The 25,499-nt window shown below is 32.8% G+C and overlaps 3 protein-coding genes across 8 annotated transcripts in view; all 3 read right to left on the bottom strand.

Moving 5' to 3' along the window:
• Positions 1-3,264: 3,264 nt before the first annotated feature.
• On the bottom strand, positions 3,265-18,488 carry LOC111697408 (NADH-cytochrome b5 reductase 3). The gene is made up of 13 exons (XM_023467423.1): positions 18,484-18,488; positions 14,333-14,337; positions 13,696-13,727; positions 12,414-12,498; positions 11,929-12,046; positions 10,437-10,532; positions 9,921-10,031; positions 8,908-8,993; positions 7,177-7,256; positions 6,486-6,554; positions 6,074-6,150; positions 4,538-4,614; positions 3,265-3,588 (listed from the first exon to the last, which is right to left on the bottom strand). Exons 3-13 carry the CDS (start codon positions 13,716-13,718, stop codon positions 3,493-3,495), a joined length of 918 nt encoding a protein of 305 aa, XP_023323191.1. The 5' UTR covers positions 13,719-13,727; positions 14,333-14,337; positions 18,484-18,488; the 3' UTR covers positions 3,265-3,492.
• LOC111697413 (cytochrome b-c1 complex subunit 6, mitochondrial) lies at positions 13,725-16,279 on the bottom strand. Its single transcript, XM_023467435.1, has 4 exons — positions 16,134-16,279; positions 15,221-15,331; positions 14,829-14,924; positions 13,725-13,841 (listed from the first exon to the last, which is right to left on the bottom strand). Exons 1-4 carry the CDS (start codon positions 16,188-16,190, stop codon positions 13,830-13,832), a joined length of 276 nt encoding a protein of 91 aa, XP_023323203.1. The 5' UTR covers positions 16,191-16,279; the 3' UTR covers positions 13,725-13,829.
• The window catches only part of LOC111697381 (E3 ubiquitin-protein ligase MYCBP2), a 33,328-nt gene continuing 24,036 nt past the window's right edge, over positions 16,208-25,499 (bottom strand). The window contains exons 25-38 of one of the 6 annotated variants that reach the window (XR_002764280.1): positions 25,226-25,300; positions 24,611-24,675; positions 23,802-23,935; positions 23,483-23,541; positions 22,997-23,097; positions 22,341-22,410; positions 21,908-21,982; positions 21,513-21,597; positions 20,655-20,727; positions 20,498-20,576; positions 18,897-18,981; positions 17,647-17,741; positions 16,959-17,157; positions 16,208-16,704 (exon numbers count right to left, since the gene is read on the bottom strand). Coding sequence is in view for 4 of the 6 variants with exons in the window: in XM_023467375.1 (XP_023323143.1) it covers positions 17,050-17,157; positions 17,647-17,741; positions 18,897-18,981; positions 20,498-20,576; positions 20,655-20,727; positions 21,513-21,597; positions 21,908-21,982; positions 22,341-22,410; positions 22,997-23,097; positions 23,483-23,541; positions 23,802-23,935; positions 24,611-24,675; positions 25,226-25,300 (1,104 nt within the window). In the remaining 2 variants the exon portion in view is untranslated. The other 5 variants (XR_002764281.1, XM_023467375.1, XM_023467394.1 and 2 more) reach the window with 5 other exon arrangements.

The following is a 25,499-nucleotide window of genomic DNA, read 5'->3' as shown; positions in this document are numbered from 1 at the left end:
AAAAAAAACTATAAAGGCAAAATTGTTTAAAAAGTTGAGAAGCACTCCAAATGAAATATTTACAAATTGTGTCCACTAAACATGAGATCTAGTAATCGTTATTTGAATCAACTCTACTCTTCATTTTGGAAATATTGCATTTAACGATTAGCCTTTTAATTTAAAGATAATACATGCAAATAGACTTGATATCCATTTCAGGACCGGCCTCATCGTCGTATCGTATTTAGATCCTCTAGTTCCGATTTTATGATAGGAATAAGAAAAGCAAATTTACTCTGCTACATATTAGAAATTCAAACCTGTTTTTTCTTGTCAATAGTTCTTTCCAATCATACGTGGATTTTACTTTAGTTTGACGTGTATGTCATGTTGTATGTTGGCATAATAGTGGGACACCCTGTATAATATCTCTATACATGTGTTGTATGTAATGTTGTATATTTTTATGTTTAATGAGACATCCTGTATAATATGTCTATATATATGTGTTTTATGCAATGTTGTATATTGTTATGTTTAGTGGGACACCCTGTATAATATGACTATGTATATGTATGTATGTATGTTATGTATGTGTATGGGTATTTTCAGTGGGATACCCTGTATATTATCTATAATAATATATATATATGTGTTGTATGTAATGTTATATATTGGTATATTCAGTGAGACACCCTGTATAACATGTATATATATATATGTGTGCTTGTATGTAATATTGTATATTGGCATGTTTAGTGCATGACACCCTGTATAATATGTCTATATATATGTGAGGGTGTATGTAATATATATATGAGCTTCTATGTTTGTATATTGGTATGTTTATTGAGACACCCTGTATATATATGTGCTTGTATGTAATGTTGTATATTGGCATGAACTGGTTTACTACTGGTTGTTTATCTTTATTTACCCTTCTCTGCAGTACTTTTAACAATACACTAGGGGTCTAAACAGCTACAGGAGGGAAGGGTTGAGGGGAGAGAGGGTTGAAGAATAATACCCATGGGAGATACTCAAGAAACAACGGGTATAAATCTATCACCCCTCCACTCCTACCCATGCACCACCTTCAACCTCCACCGATGCACCCCTTCACCTCCACCCACCCCCCACTCATGCACCACCTTCACCTCCACCCACCCCACCCATGCACCAACTTCCACTAGCTATATATCTATACTCCCTTTGCAACCTGATGTCGTAACTTAATAAGTTAAAGGATCTCTGTTATCAAAGATATAGAAATCATACAATTTGTGTGCAGTATCATCATTTGCCTTTATTTGTTAGAAAAGCTAGTTACCAAATTATGCTTATTAATACTTTTGGAACAAGCAGTTTAATCCAGTTATACTTTCAGCTTAAATCTTCCTGAAAGTAAACTCGGTTTTGTGTATATGTTTCCTCAAAAGTTTGCAGCCCTCTGATCTCATATTGTTAAACACAGAGTTTAGTAAATATTTTTATCAAATTATATTCTGTTCTTGACATTTAGAGAAAAACATGTATCATAACAAAATATATTCCAGAAATAAATTTTATGTTTTAAAAATAGCCATTCTGAAAACAGATATTGTGTGTTATAAATTTCGGGATCAAGCTTTGGTCTCCCACCATCTTATGCAGAGCTACGATTTATATAATTCCCATCGATATCTCGTACCATGTAAAACTAACTATAAGTACAACGAATTACATCTGTTCTGTTTCGGAATATTTTCGATCATATATTTTGATCTCTCATTCAAAATCCGTTATACATAGCGTAAGAGATATTATTGTACTTACATATTTAGAATACCAAAGTCCGAATTTAATGAATTTAAGCCGTGTCTTAAATTCCACAAAAACCGGTTTTAATTGAGCGCCAGCTTAAACCTTGAAAAATATAATAATAATAATAAAAAAATAATACAATATTAAGTGGAACCAACCATATTTAAGCCGCGGCTCAAATTCTTTAAATTCGGCCTCTGGCCAGACAAAAAGTATAGCTTACCGTGGTGCAGGTGATCAAATCATGGAGGAATAACTTTGATTTACTCTAAAAGTGTCGACATTGAATGTCGACATCAAGCGTTAAAGAGTAACAATATGCGCAAACAGAAGTTCCTCCCTCTAGATAAATTGTGTTCTCCATTTTTTACTTTGTTTTGTGTTAATTACTTGGAATTTTAATTCAATCCTTTCCGAACGTTTTATTAGCTCCTTACCTTACTTAAACATGGATTTAACTAAATAGGAAAGAGTTTAACTCTAGAACTTATTGAATTCTCTGCTCTGATAGCTCAATATTTGAAGAACAGCTATCTTTCTAAGTTTCCGAACTATTTTGGTTCTTCCAGTAGCATATTTTATTTAGTGTTTTAAGAACTTAACGGTCAAGGAAGTATTTTCAAGCTAATTTATGAATTGTCTCCTAGTCGTTCTTAAATCTAAATTTATATTTTGCGTTAATCCATCAATTGGGCTCGCGGATAAATCCCTCTTCGAAAATGAGTCTCGCGTTCTCAAAATTTTAGTCTTTTTTGATGAATTTTTACTACGTTTTCGATAACATTTTGCATTTGTTTTAAAAATTCTGTATTTTTCGCGAAATTTTCGTTTTTTTCCATATACTTCCATTTTTTCGCGAGCGAACGAAATGCGAAAATGAAGCAAAAAAGTCGCGAAAAAATGCGAAATGATTTTTCCTTTTCGCTTGAAACCCTAATCATAACGGATAAATAAATGGGATGAATTGTTAGGGACAAGGTTGTAAACTCTCTAATCTCGATGTACTCCTCTGTGACCTATATACTGAATATATGTCGTCTCTTAATTATGTCATTTTCTGGATTTTACTGCATAGGAGTCGACATTTCCCTACATTGGAGTGCATAGAGAGTAAGCAACCTTACTAAACCACCTTGGTTAGAGAGGAAACAGATAGAAATCTATTTCTGTTTTCATTAGTCCGACTGTCCAGAGTAAATCTAAAATAAATCCCACCATTATTTCTAACGTTGCTTCAAAACCAAGTTGAAGAAAAACTTAGAAATACAAAGTATTTATATATATATTTATAGACTTATATACATATAATAAGGAATAATATATTTTATTATACAAAGAAACATTAGTGCTAAAAATATACTAAAAATTTACTTTTCAATGATCTATCTTTAGATTTATCAAATTAGTTAAATACATAACATAGTTAGATATAAGAAATTATCATTTTTCATACGAATAAATATTTACTACATGGTTTCAATAAAAAGTAGCTTCATGGAAAAGGTGTTCCAGAAAAATGTATTCCAAGGGAAAGTTATTCCCCGAGAAAATGTTTTAGCTTAGTGTTCCAGGAGAGCCTCATCCAAAATGTGTTCCAAGAGTAGGGTTTCCAACGCAAGTGGATTTTACTTGCGCGCAATTGCAGGCCCTGTAATTTTCGCGCAAATCCGCACAATTCGGATCGGTAACCCTGTCCAAGAGTAAGATTTAATATGAGAATCTCATACTATGACTGTATCCAAGTTTATCAAGGTTTGGAATACAAGCAAAGTTGATCATAGGCGGGGGACCACACAGCAGCACCTAGATATATTCAGGTTTAGATTTATTTTATTTCTGAAAACCATAATGTATTTATTTCCTTAATAACTACAAGGCCATCAACAAAGAATGAAACTCTAAAAACTTTAACCATGTCAATCAGGGAGTAAGGAATAGAAGGGAGATATAACTGACGCGGTTCGCCCTACAATATGATAATCCATGCTTTGCAGACGGGTACTACATTTGTATAAGAAATATTCAGAATAGGTTATTGTATATGCAGTAATTGCACATCAGACAAATATTTCTTATTCAAATGAAGTATTGTCTGCAAAGCATGTATAATCAAATGGTAGGGCAGGCCGCGTCAGTTATATCTCCCTTCTATTCCATACTCCCTGATGCCAATACATTTATTTATTATCGTTGTAATTAAAGCGACCTTCCAGTTTGAGAGCTATGTCCGATTCCTGTCCGTTAAACCTTTTTCTAATCAGTAATGTGGAAGATATCATCATTTTAGCTTAAGTGTATTTAATTCTGACAATTTCCTCCATTGTTTCTGTCGCTAGAAAATTAAATTTTACAGAGATACCACAGTGGAAAATCATAAAATCATGGATATCTCATTCATTCTTGATCGCCCAAATCTCCAAAGGGTACCATTGTGTACAGGACATTCCAATTTTTTAAAAGAAGGGTCACTTAAAATTACGCCCGCAGTCCCTTGAAAGACTACAGGACAGACGACCAAAATCAAATTGAACCCTTTAGATCATTTTATTTAAACATGTATTTATTAAAATCTCATCCTTTAGTTGATAACCATGTGTACATAAAGTAATTCTATGCAAAAAAATGGTTTAATCAAGAATAATTGAAAAAAGAGGGAAATTTCCTGAAAGTGTTTCTTTTCTTTTCTCGAATTTATTTCCATTTTGTAGATATATTCTTGTATCCTCGGTAATTAATGAATTGTTTTACTCACCAAATTATCTGAAGATGGAGGGAAAAGAGCTTTTTCTATCATCTCAGCATTAATAAATCCAGAACTGTAACTCCAGTCTAAACATTAAATATATATTATATTCATAAATATCACTTTTATATAATATACATAACGTTAAAATATATTTTACGCAGTAACAGATCAGAGCTGTTCTTTTCTGTAAAAAAAACTTCCCCTGGCTTGCCCTCCTCTAAATTACGTAGAAAAAAATCTTGAGAGGCAATCTTACAAAAATATCGCATTTTCGGCGTAAATCTGTTTATACCAAAATATTGAGATACAATTGATTTCTCGTTTTTGAATAATAAAAATCTGCCTGTTTCCGAAAAAGCCCGCTTGGCGCTGCGGCCTCAAATCCACATACTATCTACTGTATACCAGAGCTTGAATCAATCTATATACATACTTGGTCCTGGTCTATCTACTGTAGACCAGAGCTTGAATACCTGGTCCTGGTCTATCTACTGTATACCAGAGATTGAATCAATCTATATACAATACTTGGTCCTGGTCTATCTACTGTAGACCAGAGCTTGAATACCTGGTCCTGGTCTATCTACTGTATACTAGAAATTGAAACAATCTACATACAATAATTGGTCTTGGTCTATCTACTGTATACCAGAGCTTGAATCAATCTATCTACAATACTTGGTCCTGGTCTATCTACTGTATACCAGAGCTTGAATCAATCTATATACAATACTTGGTCCTGTGGCCGAATTTAAAGAATTTGAGCGGCGGTTTAAATTTAAGCCGCGGTTTAAATATGGTTGGTTCCACTTAAAATTGTATCAAATGTTTCAAGATTTAAACCGGCGCTTAATTTAAACCGGGTTTTAGCGGATTTAAACCGCGGCTTAAATTCTTTAAATTCCATCTCTGGACTATCTACTGTAGACCAGAGCTTGAATACCTGGTCCTGGTCTATCTACTGAATACCAGAGATTGAATCAATCTATATACAATACTTGGTCCTAGTCTATCTACTGTGGACCAGAGCTTGAATACCTGGTCCTGGTCTATCTACTGTATACCAGAGATTGAATCAATCTATATACAATACTTGGTCCTGGTCTATCTACTGTAGACCAGAGCTTAAATACCTGGTCCTGGTCTATCTACTATAGACCATAGCTTGAATCAATCTATCTACAATACTTAGTCCTGATCTATCTACTGTGGAACAGAGCTTCAATCAATCTAGATACAATACTTGGTCCTGGTCTATCTACTGTATACCAGAGCTTCAATCAATCTATATACAATACTTGGTCGTGGTCTATCTACTATATACCAGAGCTTGAATTAATCTATCTACAATACTTGGTCCTGGTCTATCTACTGTATACCAGAGCTTGAATCAATCTATATAAATACTTGGTCCTGGTCTATCTACTGTAGACCAGAGCTTGAATACCTGGTCCTGGTCTATCTACTGTATACCAGAGCTTGAATCAATCTATCTAAAATACTTGGTCCTGGTCTTTCTACTGTAGACCAGAGCTTGAATACCTGGTCCTGGTCTATCTACTGTGTACCAGAGCTTGAATCTATCCGGGTTCTCTTTCTGAACCTCCTCTAGCTCTTTCCTGGAGAAGGGAGATTTATAATCTTGAAATACAAAATAAGTTTTAAACCTCTGTTTTATAAAGGTTAAACTATTTAAGTAGAACAAAATCGTAATATTTCAGTTTTATTGACCTTAGTGGTTAACTTAAAATAGGTCAGCTGCTCAGCCAGCTGATAGATCAGATGATTGAGCAGCTGACTGATCAGCTGATTGAGCTGCTGCCTATTAAATGATAATTTATTTAGCCAGGGGACTGGCAAGCATTTAAAAAAGTGTGACTTCATTACACAAAACAAATACATGTTTTACAATTTTAAACAATAGAAATATAAAAAAGTACAATTTTGCAAAAACCTGAGTAGAATATCTTCTTCTGTTTGGTTTGCTAGGAGTAAACTTAAACATGTCTCATCCTCAGGATCCCTATACATTTTTTAGAACATTAAAATTAGTAAATATAATCAATAATCAGAAATCTATGATCATTGGTAAGTGATTGGTGATCAGCGCTCAGTGATCGGTTTGCAGTCTTTTTGTTCAAACTTCAAATCATTCTTATGATATACGACTCATTCCTTTCCAAAAGCTTGGGCCAATTTTGTCTCACAGTTAAACAAAAAATAACACTTTAAAAGATTGTTTCTGGTAAAGATCTAGCGAGATTTCAATTTGTAATGAAAGGAATTGCGTCTTACTCTGTTTTCTAATACCTATTTCTTAGCAACCCAAAAGATTTTTTTAAAACTATGAACTTTTTTAGATCAAATAAGTTTGAAATATCAAAGGTTTACACATCAGGTTGCAAAGATCCAGGGATAAAAAATTGAGTTTGTGGCAAAGATTCCATTATGGTCTGAATAAATATGACACCACTAGGGCCCCTCCCATGTGTGGATAACCAGTACTAAGATTTAGATAAAAGACTATTTCAGGTCAGGATAGTTTAAGATAGAAATATGTCACTGCCCACTGGGGTTAAGGCAGTTTTTCCTAAGATTTTACCCAAATTTACTTTAGGAAGTGTGGGGAGGGTAAAAGTATAAACCTGAATACAGCTCTGACAAGCTGAAGCATAGGAGTTAAACCAGTCCCACCAGCAATCATGGAAACCTGCTTAGCACACACCTAGATTACATATACATACATGTCATTCTTAAATAACCCTTTATTTGATGAGTGTCATCTATATAATAAAGCTCTATAATAAATCCAATATATCTCCTCTTTCCTTCCCTTTTTCCTTCCCTCTATCCTTCCCTCTACCTTCCCTTTTTCCTTCCCCTCCTCTTGGTTCTTTGATTTCTTTCCCCCCCCCCCAAGGGGGGAAAAATTTTATACACCCCTGTTAATTTTCTCTACACTTAACTGACAACGTTTTAACTAAGCTAAGAACATTCCCGTGGTTCTACCAAGTTCCCCAATCAAAATTTCAGAGAAATCGGTCGAGGGGTTCCTGAGTTATGATCCGACATACAAAAACACAGATTACTACTTTATATATATAGATTACACTCCAATCTAGATATAAGAAAGAAGCTTAATCTTTTGCGGATCTACGACCTTTTAACTCCTGTAGTTATCACTTTACATCAATAAAGAGGAAAAGCAAACTGCAAATAAAACTTTCAATTTCTTTTATCCTCTTAATAAATCTTCCAGAAAAGATATTGTGTACAAAATTACGATGTATAATGAAATATCTAATAGGGGTAAAGTTTTAACCCTTGATTTCTAAACTAAAAGAAAGAACGAAAACGACATTTATTCACCAGGTTTCTGGTTCTCACTTAAACCTTTTATCCAGTTATTCTCAAGCACGTAATTCAGGAACGTTTATTTACTTTATACATCATAAACAATATTTTTCTCCCTTAATATTATATTATTATTACCCTGTTCTGCCACTGCCTTGCCATTAATATCCCGGCTCTCAATAATAAATAATTGAAAATTGAGCCATCAATCCAAACCAAAAATTACTTCATAAAAAGCAACGAAAAGCTCTGGAATGGAAATATTCGCGTCTAATATTATTAAAAAATGTAGGCATCTTTGTTGAGTGAGGTTCACTTCTGCAGGATGATGGATAGCATTTATTCTACATTTAAGTTGCAACATCCCTTTTGTATACTGTATTAAAATATTCCGGTTTCTGTTTGTAAACAAGGAGCATACTCCAGTCTTTAAGTTAACCATGTATATGTCAGACCAAAGTAAAATTGGTTGTATCGGAACTTTGTAAAATGCAGGAGCTTTTGACTCACCTGAGCGTATTTGGTATGTTAAGTTTGATCTTTATTTTGTATTTGATTCTTGAAATGTATTCTGTATTTAATATTTCTATGATATTGTATTTTTCAGTGTATAAATAACATGAGAATAAATCTAGAAACTCCTTAACCATTGGTACCAGCGCATCTGCGAGATTAGACTATGATTCCTACATTTATTTTAAACAACATTTTTAGATAAATCCACTTCAGGTACTCTGCTTTTGTAGAGTGTGTGCTCCCTTTTCTATTAACAAGTTTAGCGGTTAAAGGAATTCTACAAATCGCCAGCTTCTTTGAGATTGTAAAACTCAATTTTTCGCGAATTTTTCTAATAGGTGCATTAAAAAAAGGTGAAGAGATTTCCCCCCCCCCCCCCAAGATAAATTTGTTAATTTTTATGTTTAATAACCTTCCCTAGAGACTTGAAATTTAAACCTAATTGGTTCAGCCGTTTTGACTTTTTGAAAACCCGACCAGCCAAATATAGATTTAGTTTAACTTACCTTTTTAGGTTCTGATTTTTTCTCCGGTTTGATTGCAAACTCCCCCTTGCCAATATACTCCAGTAGTCCACTTGGACCACGTACATCTAGATGAAAATAAGTCCATCGTATTTTTTTATTGTTTCCTCCCCGCTAAGTTTATTGAATTTTTCTTTTTAATCATATTTTATCTGGTCTTTTCCAGTTTAACTTTCAATTTTTAACACTTCTTATTTTAGTTTTTAACCATTTCTATTCAATCTATTTTCCAAGTTGGTATATAATTAGAATCTAATTTTTTTCATTTTATAATTTTCTTTTTTGTGCTACGAAAACAAAATATTACAACTAAACTTAATAAAATATACATCGATATATTGTGTACTAAATATACTTTGCTTGTCTGTCTGTGTGTATCCACTTAACGTTAAAACAGCTGGACCGATTGAGAACTCATATGACCCCAGCAGGAAAGGTGTATGTATGGTATCATGGTAGCAGATCAAATTTGCCAGAAAAAATTTCGAAATTTATTGTTGTTGAAAATCCGCGAAATTTGATTTACAATAAAAAGGGCAGATTGATGAGCAACGGTTAACAGCTAAAATTATTACTAAAAAAGGTCGTTCAGACAGTAACAAATAACTATTAATAGCAGGACCAAAAAAGCCAAAATTGTCTATATTTAATGATTGTCCCTACGGCTTATATTATCAAGCATATGATCGAAAAAGTAGTTTAAGTATTTATTAACGGAAAATTCTATAATTTAATCTTTTTCAGCTACATAAATCCTTACTTTATAGTAAATACAGTGAGAACCAGAAAACAGTGATATAGAAAACCACGTTAAAGTAGTAATCAATTAAGTGTATTTGATGTTGCTACTTTTTAAATCATGTATTAAATGAAATGGCTCCGTTTACACTGTTGAATTACTAAATATCATGTTCCTTGAACTATTTTAAGCAATAACTTGAGTTTTAAAGTCGTCTTCCTAATCAGAACATTCACAGTTCTCACTGTATATATACCTATGGTATCCCCTATATTCATAGATTCAAGGTGTTGAGTTAGTTTTCCTCCCTCAGGGAACTTAGGATGTACATTAGCAGGGTAAACCTTGATCACTAGATCCATGTGTCCTGAACATTTAAAAATGTATTTTTAAAATCAGAAATTTTGATATATGTATATTTATTATATGTTTGAACATAAAATGAGAGTTTAAAAATTCAAAAAATAACTGGCGATAAAACAATTATATTTCGAAGGGACTTACCACGAAATTTTACGTAACCGGCCATTTTTAGAGTGATACGTTCGATTCACAACAATACCATTTAAAACTTCATCTTAGTAATAATGGGGAAGAGAGAAACCACAATTAAAAATAAACGATTTTCAGCCAGAACTATAAAAGTCTCTCATTCATCCTTGATCAAACAAAGGTTTAAAGGGTACTGTTGTGAATCAAATTTGCTAATCTTTGAGCATATTAGGGCCCCTAGAAATTACAGTCCCTTTGATATCGATTAGTTATTGGTTACCCAGGTCTTCGTCTGAAGTTACAGGAGTGTAGGGTCGAACCACTAGAGATCCATTCACCTTGGCAGACAGGTAGATATGCTGACCAATAGGTAGACCTAGATATTACAGGTAGATAGGTAGATCTAGATATCACAGGTAGATAGGAAGATATAGATATTACAGGTAGATAGGAAGACCTAGATATTACAGGTAGATAGGTAGATCTAGATATTACAAGTAGATAGGTAGACCTAAAGACCACAGGTAGATAGGTATTAGGTTGGCCTAAATATTACAGGTAGATGGGTAGATCTAGATAATACAGGGAGACAGGTAGATCTGGATATTACAGGTAGATAGGTAGACCTAAATATTACAGGTAGATAGGTAGACCTAAATATTACAGGTAGATAGGTAGACCTAAATATTACAGGTAGATAGGTAGACCTAGATATTACAGGTAGATAGGTAGACCTAGATATTACAGGTAGATAGGTAGACCTAGATATTACAGGTAGATAGGTAGATCTAGATATTACAGGTAGATAGGTAGATCTAGATATTACAGGTACATAGGTAGGCCTAAATATTACAGGTAGATGGGTAAATCTACATATTACAGGTAGATAGGTAGATCTGGATATTACAGGTAGATAGTTATATCTGGATATTACAGGTAGATAGGTAGATCTAGATATTACAGGTAGATAGGTATATCTGGATATTACAGGTAGTTAGGTGGACCTCGATATTACAGGTATACAGGTAGACCTCGATATTACAGGTATATTTGTTGATCTTGATATAACAAACTGCAGTAGATGTAAAAACATGTTTGTTAACTGATTTGAGAAATGACAAAAATTTTTTATAAAAAGTTTAAAGAAAATCGCACTGTTTGAAAAACCTATTGGTTATTTTTTAGTTTCCTATTGGAATTAAAAAGTAAAATTTTATTGCATGGGGGGGGGAAGAGGGGGGAACAATATTTTTTACTCAGTCTTAAGTTTGTTATAAATTGATTATTTTCCACAAATGTGCTCCTCTGTGCCTAGAAATTGTTATAAAACAAGAAGAAAAGTATTTAATTTATATGTAAATGCAGTCCAGGACTGAAAACAATTAGAAAATAGAATAAAAACTTTTAAATTCTATACAACAATTTAAACTTATCAGAAAAATAAGCACAGTAACCAAACAATCTTCTAATATTCAATTTTAGTAGTCAACTAACGCTCAGTTTTAATGGAGAGAGAGAGGTACATAGACGTGTTTGAACCGCATAACTAGCTTGCCAACACAAGGAGTACTAGATAAAGAAAGGAGGTTCAACTTAGCTTGCGTAATTAACCTACTTATTGAACGTGATATTTGGTCGACAGGTTTAGAACTATTACTCATCAGTTTAACCCATCGCACAAGAAAACTGGTTGAACCGGCGGTATATGGTTCAACTACTTCTCACAATTAATTAAATCTAATCCCAGAAGCAAGCCTGGTAATTGGTTTTACCTAAGCAGTGTTCTGGTGAAGGTAGCTGAAAGCTGAATATTCTTGTATCGTGACTCAAAATCTTCTTATCAATCAACTTCAGAGCATACTTCGTAGAGCTGTCTTCAAGGGTGATTAACTTTAAAAAAAACTATTTAATTTTCAATCATTCTCTGACTCACCCTAACTTCAAAAATACCCCAGTAAGTTAAATAACAAAATGTATAAGGGTTCAAAATCGTGCAGAACTCGCAAAAATAAAAATAATTGACGTTAAAAAAGTATCCAGAAGATTTTTGAATATTCGACATAGTTTTCCGCAAAACAGGGAAGCATCAGACAGAGCATATTTTCAAGTCTTTTTCTGGGACACCCTTTATATTTTTAGTTTTCTAAAAAACCCTTTAGCAATAAATACAAAATAAAATAGTTCACAATTTAACAAGCAAATAATTAAATTCGGATACTCATTGAATTTTGTTGTAAATACTTTTCGTTTAAATCACCTTTTTCTTCTTTCCGTTTAGAAGGAAGTGAGCAAGAAGTGCCGAGGCAGCAACTACTCCCACTCCAACCATTACAGGAACCAATCTGGAGGTGACAGGGAGCTAGTTATTATTATTATTTTCATTATCATCATTGTTGCTAGAATCATTTATTTATTTCGGAACAAAAACACCCTTAATACCTACTGACCAAAAATACAAGATTAATAATTCAATTACTCCATTTCACATGAATTGGAAAAATTAGGTTAAAGAAAAATATTGAATAACGGTTTTAAAAAGATGTTTGAAAATGTGCAAGTATTTTAGTTCTTAAATCAAATTAAAAACAGGAAGATCGGTTAAATAATCGTCCTTAATAAACTAACTGAAGATTGCATTCAGTATGGAACACACTGTACTAATGAATAAAATGTTGCAATAAGATTTTGGTGGTTTCGCTAAAATATAGTTATTTAAAAAAATACAATTAATTTTGGTAATGACCAAGCAAAAAAAAAAAACATGTTCAAGGACGGTTCATAAAAGCAACCTAGGATCATAAAACCAACCTGAAATATTTCTGAAAATCTGTTGCAACTATCTAGAAATTAGATTGCCAATTTAAAATTACACAAAATTAATTAATTTAGTTTAAGAGAATACTATCATATTGCGGCGTTGAAAACTTTTTAAAGGAAGTGTTCGCGAAAAACCGGTTTCAATTGAGCGCCGGCTCAAATCTTGAAACATTGAATACATTTTTAAGTGGAACCAACCATATTTGAGCCGCGACTCAAATTCTTTAAATTCGGCCTCAGCAGTACTTAATTTTTGATCTGATGAGTATCTAGTAATAACTGTTTGCTTCGTTACAACGTCATATAAAAATGTCGTCTTCCTGTTCAATTGATTACTGGTTCTTCCTGTACATACTTTTAAAATTTCATTTCAACTTAAAGATAGTTCACCATTAGGAAATACACATAATACACTAATCTTTAAACTTCCTGCCACAATTCAGCACCAAACTTAATTCTCTTCAGTTTCTATGCATTTTAAATAATCTGTTAAATTCTAAACAACAAAATGTGTATTCGTATACTTCTAGAAGATGTAACCATTTGAACAGGAATCTCGGTTTTTCCCGTAAATTTTAATAACCGTATAATTTAACAACATAATTATTTTGAATATAAGAATAATTTAGATTTGTTAATTGGTTGGAAAAATATCATTCCATCCGGGAAAAAAGTTCACTTGAAAAAATATATTCTTAATTTAAATTAAAAGCCCCGTGTTCCTCATTGTAGAATCCTTTTCCATTTTGAATCTGAAATAATGAAGATTTCAAGGTTTAACAAATCTATTTATATTTAAACTAGAATCCACTACAGTTAGTTGATGAGAGAAGTTGAACACTGTAGAATAGACACCTCATTTCACGTGCTGATAACATTACACTTGTCTTTATAATTATAGATAGGTAGGATGGAGGGGGGGGGGAGAGGGGAAGATAAAGTAAAGTTTTAATAATGATAAAACTAAATTATGAAAGATAAAAAATAGTTTTTCTACAATAGTGTAGGTGTGTAATGTGCATTCTAAGTAGGAGGAGGCGAAGGGGGGGGGGAGATAAAGTAAAAAGTTTTAATAATGATAAAACTAAATTATGAAAGATAAAAAATTGTATTTCTACAATAGTGTAGGTGTGTAATGTGCATTCTAAGTAGGAGGAGGAGGGGAAGGGGAAGATAAAGTAAAAAAGTTTTAATAATGATAAAATCAAATTTGGAAGATAACAAATATTATTTCTACAAAAGTGTAGGTGTGTAATGTGTATTCTAAGATCCTTGACACTTGCCCATATCAAAAGTGTACAATGTACATTGTACATCAAATTAAATTTTGCCTTAAATGTAATCTATGTATAAATTTGGCTTGTCTGTTTGTCTGTTTGTATCCAATAAACGTCAAAACAGCTAAACCGATCGGGCCCAAATTTTTTGTGGGACATCACGTGACCACAGGGAAGGTTTATGAATGATAAAAATTTTAAAAAAATGTGTTTTAAAGGTTTTTTATTTTGTAAAAAATTTTAATTCTTGAAAATCCGAGAATTTTTTTTAAATCCGCAAATTTTTTTTCTTCTTTTTTTTTAAATGTAAACAAGAAGAACATGTTCACAATTTAAATAGAAGATGGGCGCGAAGCGGCCTAAAAGCCTAGTAATATAAATTTCAATAATGTTAGTTTTACTTGATTAACTAGACCGTTATGGTAAATCCAGAACTTCAGAATTTAAATGATAATTGTTTAAATTAGAAAAAAAATTATATTTTGGTGACTTACTAGTGTTGCTAGTCACATAATATGTGACGAACTGGTAGGGCTGATAATCGTTTTAAAACTTCAATTTTAAGATCAAATGTTTTCCTGGAATATTTTAGGAGCTGCACAATGATCCACACAATGGTAGAAGTCTAGGATCTCTTCAAAACAGGTTTCAGAAGTCTTGGCTTTACTTAAAACCTAGAAAATATAATTAATTAATATGAATTAAAAGACTATTTCCATTAGCCAAAGATAAAACAGTACTATATATTGATTGGTAATTCATGCTGTGTACTCTCCACTGTATGCGCATGCACACCTCAAATCAAACAGTTGTTTTTCGAAAAAATGAATTTACACAAAAATAGGATAGGTTGGGGGCTGGGAATGCCCCCCAGCTATTTCTTTTCAGTAAAACCGGAGAGAAAGTACTCAAAACCATGTTTTTATTTTAGCAAGAACACTCCCTTTATTTGCTGAGCATAGAAACTTACTCTTTCATTACACTCGTCTAGTCTAGCCTTGTATGATGCACACTTGGTCTCAGCACACTCCTCCTTTAAAGTAGCTGCTGGGTCAACAAGGTCCTCCTCCTCCTCCTCCTCCTGTATATATTAAGGTTAAATATATGGTTTTATATTTAGAGTAGCTGCTGGGTCAACCAGGCACTCCTCCTCCTCCTCCTCCTGAATGTATCCGTGTTAAATATATGGTTTTATATTTAGAGTAGCTGCAGGGTCAACCAGGTCCTCCTCCTCCTCCTGTATATATCAGGGTTAAATATATGGTTTTATATTTAGAGTAGCTGCAGGGTCAACCAGGTCCTCCTCCTGTATATATCAGGGTTAAATATATGGTTTTATTTAGCTGCTGGGTCAACCAGGCACTCCTCCTCCTCCTGAATATATCAGTGTTAAATATATGGTTTTATATTTAGAGTAGCTGCTGGGTCAACCAGGTCCTCCTCCTCCTGTATATATCAGGGCCGGTTAAATATATGGTTTTATATTTAGAGTAGCTGCTGGGTCAACCAGGTCCTTCTCCTCCTCCTCCTCCTGTATAAAAGCAATTAAGAAAAGGAATCTGTTAAGGTGTACACTTTTTCCCAGGCAATCAATATCATAAGAAACGTTTTCAAAGACTTCTTGTGTATACACCGTTTTGTCCGTGAATTGCGCATGTCCCTCTTAAATTGGAGTGTTATGAAAGTCCTTTTAGGGAGAAATATTTTAAATCTGGAAAAATTCTAACGTTACAGTTAATAAAACATCAAGAAGATCTTACAAGTTTTAAAAAGTTCTAAAAAGTTCTTAAAAGTTCTAAAAAGTTCTAAAAAGTTCTAAAAAGTTCTTAAAAGTTCTAAAAAGAGTCCAAAACGGTTCTGAACAGGTTCTTAAAAATTCTAACCTCCTCTGCCTTGAGGCTGATCTTAGCGATGATTTTTTCCGCGACCTCGGTAGCCATCTTAAGAAATATTCAACCTGAAACAAGGTTACAGTGTACACGTCACAAATAATAGTGTACAACAGTGTACTTTTTACGGTGTACACAGTACACTACATTTAATAAAGCGAGAGCCAATAACAAATCAAGATATATCAATCAAAAGCAACTAAACGCATCATGTTTTCTAATTGGCGGGGTTTAAATTTTCTGTACTGTATGTATGTACAAGTGTGCACTGTATGTACACTGTACAGTGTACAAAACAGGAATGTATTATATAAATTTATGCTTCTTAAATGCAAACAAAATAAGTTATGATTCATCTAATCTTAACAAAAACAAAAGGAAATTGATATTTTTGATCAAAGCTAAAATCAGTTTCCTAGTGAACTGCGTACTAGCTGCGTACGGAATAGTTTAGGAAAAACATGAACGCTTGACATTTTAACTTAATTAAAAATAATAGAATACAGTAAACAATCACAGCGATAATTAACAAGCACTAAATTATAAATTTTCATACAGTAAAACCCTTAATAAAGAATACATCGGAAGAATTTATCAAATGTCGTCTTGACAATTTTTCAATGAGTTTTATACTATATTACGTAAATTTCAGTATTTGCAAAAATAAATAAATAGACATGAATATGCGGGAACGGTTTTAAAGAGTTCCATATAATCATTTTATTAAAAAACTAAATATCTGCAACATTCCATTATCAGAAAGTGAAGAATACTACATTTGATGAACTCTTTCGATGTATTCGTTATTAAGGGTTTCACTGTATAATAAGATAAACTGAATCTTCAGTTAGGATGATATTCAAGATCTGATCCAGATCTGATCATCAATCCGGGTCTAGAGCTAGATCTCTTAGAAAGTGTGCGCGTTCCTGCATATTCCGCATCCTAGAGCAAATTCTTCTCCTGTAGGGGGATGCATGAGGTTCAGGGGGCATTCATCACCTTCTATACTCAGAGCCTGAAAAAGTTCATTTTTTCAAAAATCCTCCACAACTTCAGCAGAGACAGTATTTAAATAAACATTAATGAAACTCTTTTTTATTTTTGTGGAAGAATGAATTAACAGATTGAACAAATAAACAGAAATAGAACAGCAAAACAGTTAATTTTAACTATTTTCAAAATTCAGCGTTAAAAGACGCCAATCATGTCCAAATTCTTGCTAGAAATTATAAAGTGGTGGTAGGCGATTATATCAATACATGAAGACGACTTTCTAATTAAATTTTGATTTGTGTCAAACAGAATGGATAGACAAACATAGAAGTCAAGAGAACCTGTCATTTAAAAATCTACTCTTTGATTACTCGTAAACTTGTAATTCGAAAATACATCAAAACTTAAATTAAAAAGTCGTCTACATGTGTTGATATAATCGCCTACCACCGAATATAAAAAATTTGTTGTACTGCTAATATTATCTGTATGTACGGTACGGTAAGTTTACCTTCGGTCCAACAGGACATTGTGGTAGTTCTCCTTTAGGAATATTCGCTACTCGTTGGAAATCATCATGACAAGGGTTACAGAAATGGGTAGTTCCTAAACATAATTAGATAAACTTTAGGGATGGCTCAGGTTATTTCATTTTTTTTTTTAACTGGCATGTCCGATTCACAACAGAATGGGGTTGCTCTTGAACATTTAGTTCAGAAGTATCAGAAGTGAATTTTTCATTAAAATTTAATCATTAAGTGACAAGTATTACAGAAGTGAATTGTTCATAAAAATTTAATCAAGAAGTGACAAGTATTACAGAAGTAGATTGTTCATGAACATTTAATCAAGAAGTGACAAGTATTACAGAAGTAAATTATTCATGAACATTTAATCAAGAAGTGACAAGTATTACAGAAGTGAATTGTTCATAAAAATGTAATCAAAAAGTGACAAGTATTACAGAAGTGGATTGTTCATGAACATTTAATCAAGAAGTGACAAGTGTTACAGAAGTGAATTGTTCATGAACATTTAATCAAGAAGTGACAAGTATTACATAAGTAAATTGTTCATGAATATCTAATCAAGAAGTGACAAGTATTACAGAAGTGGATTGTTCATGAACATTTAATCAAGATGTGACAAGTTTTACAGAAGTTAAGTGTTCATGAACATTTAATCAAGAAGTGACAAGTAATACTGAAGTGAATTGTTCATGAACATTTAATCAAGAAGTGACAAGTATTACATAAGTGAATTGTTCATGAAAATTTAATCAAGAAGTTACAAGTATTACAGAAGTGGATTGTTCATGAACATTTAATCAAGAAATAACACGTATTACAGAAGTGAATTGTTCATGAATATCTAATCAAGAAGTGACAAGTATTACAGAAGTGGATTGTTCATGAACATTTAATCAAGAAGTGACAAGTAATACTGAAGTGGATTGTTCAATGAACATTTAATCCTGAAGTGACACGTATTACAGAAGTGATATGTTCATGAACATTTAATCAAGAAGTGACAAGTATTACTGAAGTGGATTGTTCATGAACATGTAATCAAGAAGTGAACAAGTATTACTGAAGTGGATTGTTCATGAACATTTAATCCAGAAGTGACAAGCTTAATTTAGCAATTTTTAACAAAACTTGTCCAAAGTCCAAACAATTATTTTATTTTGATATCTAAGATATTTGCCCTACTATCTGGATACAGAATTGGTCCTAAATGCGTGAAGTATCATGAGTTTACCAAAGCAGAAGAAGACAGCTACTGAGCAGCAGTATCTACATTTATACTCCAGGTAATCGGTTCCATGCTTCGGGCACATCTGGGCCTAACAATTAACTAATATGAACACTTTTTTCATTTTAAGGGACTGTAAGCAGAGCCTGAGATTTAAAAAAAATCGGCAAAATACGGCTCGGATCTAAGCTGTCGGTGGGTCTTATTTATGGCTTGAGCTTTCGGATTCAAGCTGCATCTTATTTTCCACAGAGTTGAGTTAAAAAAAACGGTTGAAAATTCTTTTTGGCGGATTTTCAAGGTAGGAATTGACGCATTTTTTTATGAGCACAATACTCAACATTGAGCCTTATTCTCCACTAAAACCAACCTAGGTCGGTTTTATTTTCATTTGGTCTCCCTATCTCTGCTGGGGTACTTGAAAACCAGGATATGCTGGGGGGGGGGGGCAATTTGACCCCCCCCCTAAATCCCATGTTTGATGTCCAAATATGACAAATGATACATCATTGGAAAGCTCTTGTGCTCTAAAATTGCAAATTTGCAAAAATTGAATTTTTTATCGCAAAATCCAGTTATATAGTAAAAATGTTTGCAAAAAAAATTTGTCCAAAAAATGAAAAATTATACATTTTTGAAAAGCCCCTGACGATGCCATTTCAAATATGCAAAAATTTTTGCAAAATTTTAAATAACCTGATTTTTAATCAAGAAAAACTGAAAATGTGCAAATTTCCTTTGACAGGTTGTTTGCAAAAAAATTGCAATTTTTTTCGCAAAACTTGTGCAATTCGGCTTCTTATGTCAAAGGCTTTCCAAAAAGCTAAATTTTATCAAAATCTGACAAGTGGAAGTGGGTCAAAACAAAGATTTAGTTTGTTACAGGAAAAAGCAGTCATTCAGGCAGTGCAAGCAGTTAGTATTAAAGCCCGGTTTTCGGCCTAAAGGGAGGGCTTTGGGTATGTAGGAAAAGTCAGAAAGCTTCAACAGCCTCAGACCAATACTTTTTGAGTTATGTAAAAAAAACTACAGTGGGGGGGGCCAAATTGCCCCCCCCCCCCAGCAGGAATAGGGTTAAGTCAAGCCGAAAATCTTACAGCTGTCAATCACGTGACACAAACTGTCGTCAGAGTTGGGTTTAAGATTGGGTCTTAAAGTCGGGTTAAAGGAATTATGACTTTAGCCGAAGTTTTTAAATTGCGGGCTCTGTAAGCGTAATTTCAGCTGACCCTCCATGCAAAGATGACAACCGAGTCTAATCAAGTGCGAACTAGTTATGCATGTTTTTGTTTCTTTAAACTGTTCTTTTTCAATCGCGGGTTCTCTGCAAGAGTGACTTGCGTATTTCTTGTTTTTAGTAAACAATCGAGATATTCACAGAAATAAACACTTGTAGAGTTAGAAAAACGACATTAACCACATTTTTGATGAGATTTAGTTACCAAGGATACCGTTGTAAATCGGTTATTGTTATATTTGCACGGAGTAAAGAGTCACTTATAATTACGCGTACAATTCTTTTAACAGAAATAGATTATAAAATTGGAAATATCAAAATGATATGAAATAAATGCAAAAAATACTTATGAAATGAAATTTAGGAATACCTGGGACACATCACTACAGCCTCCACAAACCAGCTCCTCAGGGTTAAACATATCCCCCCCGCCCACCTCCTGGTCACATCTATGCAATACATTAGGGTTAAATAACGGAAAAATGTTAAATAATTATTATCATCCGTAACAAAATATTTAATGATACCTTGCTTCTCCTCCGAAATAAGATTTTCCACACTTAAAGCAGACGTAGTAAGCATACCGATCCATTGAAAATCCTGAAAAGAAATAAATTCAAAACGGTCGATTAAATGAAGTCATTCACAGTTGTACCCTTTACATTCAAAATGATAAAATATGAAAAATTTCACAAAAACTATTTTAGCATAATTAGCCGGCTTGTCTGATTCACAACGGTGGTTTCTTATCAACAATTTATGAGTTATCAATTTTTTCAAATTTCAAATTGATTATCTTCAATTGTGGTTTCACTTTATAAATGGCTTGCGGATTTCTGCTTTACAGAAACAAAGTAGTAAATTTTAAAAACATATTTCAAGCTATAAGAACGACGATATCTTCTACATTAATTACCGTTGAGTAATAGACATGCCCCTTTTTACATTAATAATTGATTTTTATATTAATAGTCAATTTTTTATATTAATGGTCGATTTTTATATTAATGGTCGAATTTTTATATTAATGGTTGATTTTTAAATTAATGGTTGATTTTTTATATTAATGGTTGATTTTTATGTTAATAGTCGATTTTTTTTATTAATGGTTGATTTTTATAATAATAGTCGATTTTTATATTAATGGTCGATTTTTTATATTAATGGTTGATTTTTATATTAATGGTTGATTTTTATATTAATGGTCGATTTTTATATTAATGGTTGATTTTTATATTAATGGTCAATTATCATATTTATGGTTGATTTTTATATTAATGGTCGATTTTTATATTAATGGTTGATTTTTATATTAATGGTTGATTTATATATTAATGGTCGATTCAAAAAACAACAATATTCCCTTTATCAGGAGTAAAACCAACCTGTAGGATTATTGAACCATCTTGCTCCCGGGGATACAACAGCTTCACATCTACTTAATCCTTCATATTCTAATCTCATCAGGGCCTAATCAAGTTGGCAATGTAATGATTGTTATAATAACAATGACAAATACTTGGCTTGGTGATCATTCATTATTCTTCCCAATGTCATCGAAGCCAGTGACAAGATGATAAATTATATTTGATTTGAATTTTTCAACATAAAATATTTTTTAATTATTTTAAAAAGGCATTATTCTTAACCGATTGTAATAATAAAAGCAATTACGGTTAAACTTCGATTCTTAAAATATGACTTGAGCTCCCTTACATTTAAGTTAACAAGTTACATTAATAGTTTTTTTTTACAAAAAATGTAAATTTTCTTGACTTACTTTCTTCTTGACATCTTGATAAAGTGCACTGATCGGGTTTATTAGATCCTCCAGGGCAGGATGGTTCATATTAACCTAGATGTAGAATGTAGATACACATAATAGTCAGTCATATCAAGTCAAATCAAGTCAAATCAAGTCAAATCAAGTCAAATCAAGTCAAATCAAGTCAAATCCAAGTCAAATCAAGTCAAATCAAGTCAAATCAAGTCAAATCAAGTCAAATCAAATCAAGTCAAATCAAGTCAAATTAAGTCAAATTCAGTCAAATCAAGTCAAATAAGTCAAATCAAATCAAGTCAAGTCAAGTCAAATCAAGTCAAATCAAGTCAAGTCAAATCAAATCAAGTCAAGTCAAATCAAGTCAAGTCAAATCATGTCATGTAATTTCTCTATAGATCTGTAAATATTGATATATATGTTTATTATTTACCTTACAAATTGGACATTGTGTAAACCCAAAAGTTATTCTAGGGCCCGGCCATCTTGCTTTCAACACACCTCTGAAAAAAAAATTCAGATATTTTTGTTTCAATGTTATTTTTGATTTACAGATAAAAATAATAAAGACGACGACGACTTGAGTAAATTTATTTTAAAGGATTATTTGCCTTATTGAATTTTCGAATTTTACTCAGATTTGTTCTGGAATTAGAAACTCTTATGTGAATGAATAACCAACATGCAGTGCAATTTAGATTTTTGGGATTGCTTGACATTTGCTCAACTAAGATGTCTCAAAGATCAGAAATTGATTCGTTAATTTCTGTCAAAAAAAAAACACCATGCGGTTACCAGAAAATACGAGTTTATAATAAATTTCGATAAATTTAAAACTTGATTTTTGCACAACGATGTCCAAGTGATTGTAACTGAAGTAATCAAAATATTTCGAAACGATTAAATATTTTATCTTATCTAAAATTAAACAAAAATATTGATCAACTCATCAAAATTTATTTATAAGAAAATCGGGGCTTGAGAGAACAAACATATGGTTACGTTGACAGAACATTTGGCATATTTTCAAATTTTTGGACAATCCCTTAAGTTAAGAGAACCGAGAGAAAAATTTTAAGAAGATCTAACCTGACACAATTGTAATGGAAGACATGTCCACAGTGAAGCAGGATGCTAGGAATAGGATGCAGGGCCTCAGTGAAACATATCATACACATATCATCCCCATCCTAAATATTATTTATAATGTACTGTACATACACATATCATCCCCATCCTGAATATTATGTATAATGTATTGTACAAACACATATCATCCCCATCCTGAATATTATGTATCATGTACTGTACAAACACAGTTCATCCCCATCCTAAATATTAAGTATAATGTACTGTACAAACATATTTCATCCCCTCCCCCTGAATATTATGCATCATGTGCAGTACAAACACATATCATCCCTATCCTGAATATTTTCTTTTTCATCGGTTCATTATCTGGATGTTTATCATTGTTTTAATAATTTTACCTGTTTTAAGATATCATTATCTTATTAACATTTTTATAATTTAACCTGTTTTAAGATATCATTTTTATCATTTTAATAATTTTACCTGTTTTAAGATCTCATTTTTATCACATCCACGTAGACAAGGTAAACAAACAGCTTCTCCTGATAGTACAATGTTTTCAAGTTTTTAAAAAATATTTTTTTTTACAATTTTTGCATTTTATTTTTGGTGCAGTATACAATAATCATTTCTGATGATAAAAGCAATGCTTTTTGAAACTTTTTTTTTCCTGTAATAAAAGCGTTTTTTTAAAAAACATGCATAACGTTTAAAATCTTTTGTTAATTATGATTTGTTAAAGCGTTTTAAGTGAGAACATTCTTTAAAATGAACATTTTTAATGATAATGTTAATTTCCTACCAGCAAGTCCGCCACACGGGTGACCGCAGGGGTTCAGTTTAGTACACGCTAGTTTAGCATTCTCCTGGCATTCTTCTTCTGTACATACTCCTTCATGTACAGGCAGTGCAGCACAACTAGACCCTCCACAGTACCTACAATACAAGGTATAGTTCTTCTGTAGTTACTCATTCATGTACTGTACAGGCAGAGCAGTACAACTAGACCATCCACAGTACCTACAATACAGGATATAGTTCTTCTGTACACACTCCTTTTTGTACAGGCAGTGCGGCACAACTAGGCCCTTCACAGTACCTACAATACAGGACATAGGTCTTCTGTACATACTCCTTCGACCTTCATGTACTGTGCAGGCAGAGCAGTACAGATAGACCCTCCGCAGTACCTACGTTACAGGATATAGTTCTTCTGTACATACTCCTTCATGTACAGGCAGAGTAGTTAAGCTAGTTCTATAGTGAATAAAAAGAAATATTCTTAACAAGGCTAGCTTATCCTAGGAAATGCAGGAGAACAGGGCCTGCGCAAGAATCATACATCGAACCAACTAATTAGTATTTAACTAGCTATAATAATGTGAGAATTGAGATTGCAGGAATGAATGCCAAGATAAAGTAAATTGTTAAGACGAATGTAAGGATGAATGAAAGATAGTAAGAATGAATCTGAAATAGGGCTGGATGAATGAATCAGATACAGGGCTGGATGAATGAATCTGATACAAGGCAGGATGAATGAATCAAATACAAGGAAAGGTGAATGAATCAGATACAATGCTAGATGAACGAATGAATGAATGAACTAACCTGCACACAGCTTCAACTAAGCTAGATCCCTTCCTCGTAGGCTCTTCGCGGAACTCTATCATACCCTGAACAAACAGAGTTATCATTAAAATATTATGATATTATCGTTTATGGCACTCTAGGAACCAAAGAACAATCCAACCATCTACAAACCAACCAACCAACCAACCAACCAACCAACCAACCAACCAACCAACCAACCAAACGACATCCCGCCAACCCACATCGATCCACCCTGCTCATAAACAGTCTTATCAATTTTTAAGACAAGTTCGACCTTGAAGTGTCGTAACGCCTTGGGCTTAGATTTTACCGCTCTTACTTATGCTTTTCTTTAAAGCTCTTTTCATGTGAATTGCACTATAAAGCACTTGTTGTTAGCTTCGATTTTTAAGAAGTAATTGGCAAAATTCTCATTGTTTTTTGCCAAGAGCGTGAGATCTTTATATGACAGTGAACCATTGTCCCGACAAACCAGGAGTCAATTAAAGGGACTGTAAACGTAATTTCAAGTAACTGACATGTCCCATTCACAACGGTACACTTTAAAGCTTTGTACGAGGGGGNAGAGGGGAGAGAGAGTGGTCTATAAAATAGGTGTTAAGATTTTCCTACCTTCAGAGTTGCAGCATCTGCTGCTGCTGTCAACCAGAATAATTTAGTTCGACCACATCCTTCATGCAGGTTCACCTTAATAATAATAATATTAAACAAAGATGGTCATCATATAGAAGAAAAAAACATTTGCCTTAGTTGGCAACATTTTTTTTGACTTCGATTGATTCTCAATTTAAAATGGTTTGTTATTAATTTAAACTTTAATCTTAATAATTTTTTTGGTAATTTGTTATTAATGTTTTGCTGAAATAAGTAATTAAGTGACGTGTAC

Source organism: Eurytemora carolleeae, unplaced genomic scaffold (genome assembly GCF_000591075.1).
Source record: "Eurytemora carolleeae unplaced genomic scaffold, Eaff_2.0 scaffold104, whole genome shotgun sequence".
Lineage (NCBI taxonomy): Eukaryota > Metazoa > Arthropoda > Copepoda > Calanoida > Temoridae > Eurytemora > Eurytemora carolleeae.
The sequence above is the reverse complement of the archived record's forward strand: the minus strand, read 5'-3'. Positions and strand labels throughout refer to the sequence as shown.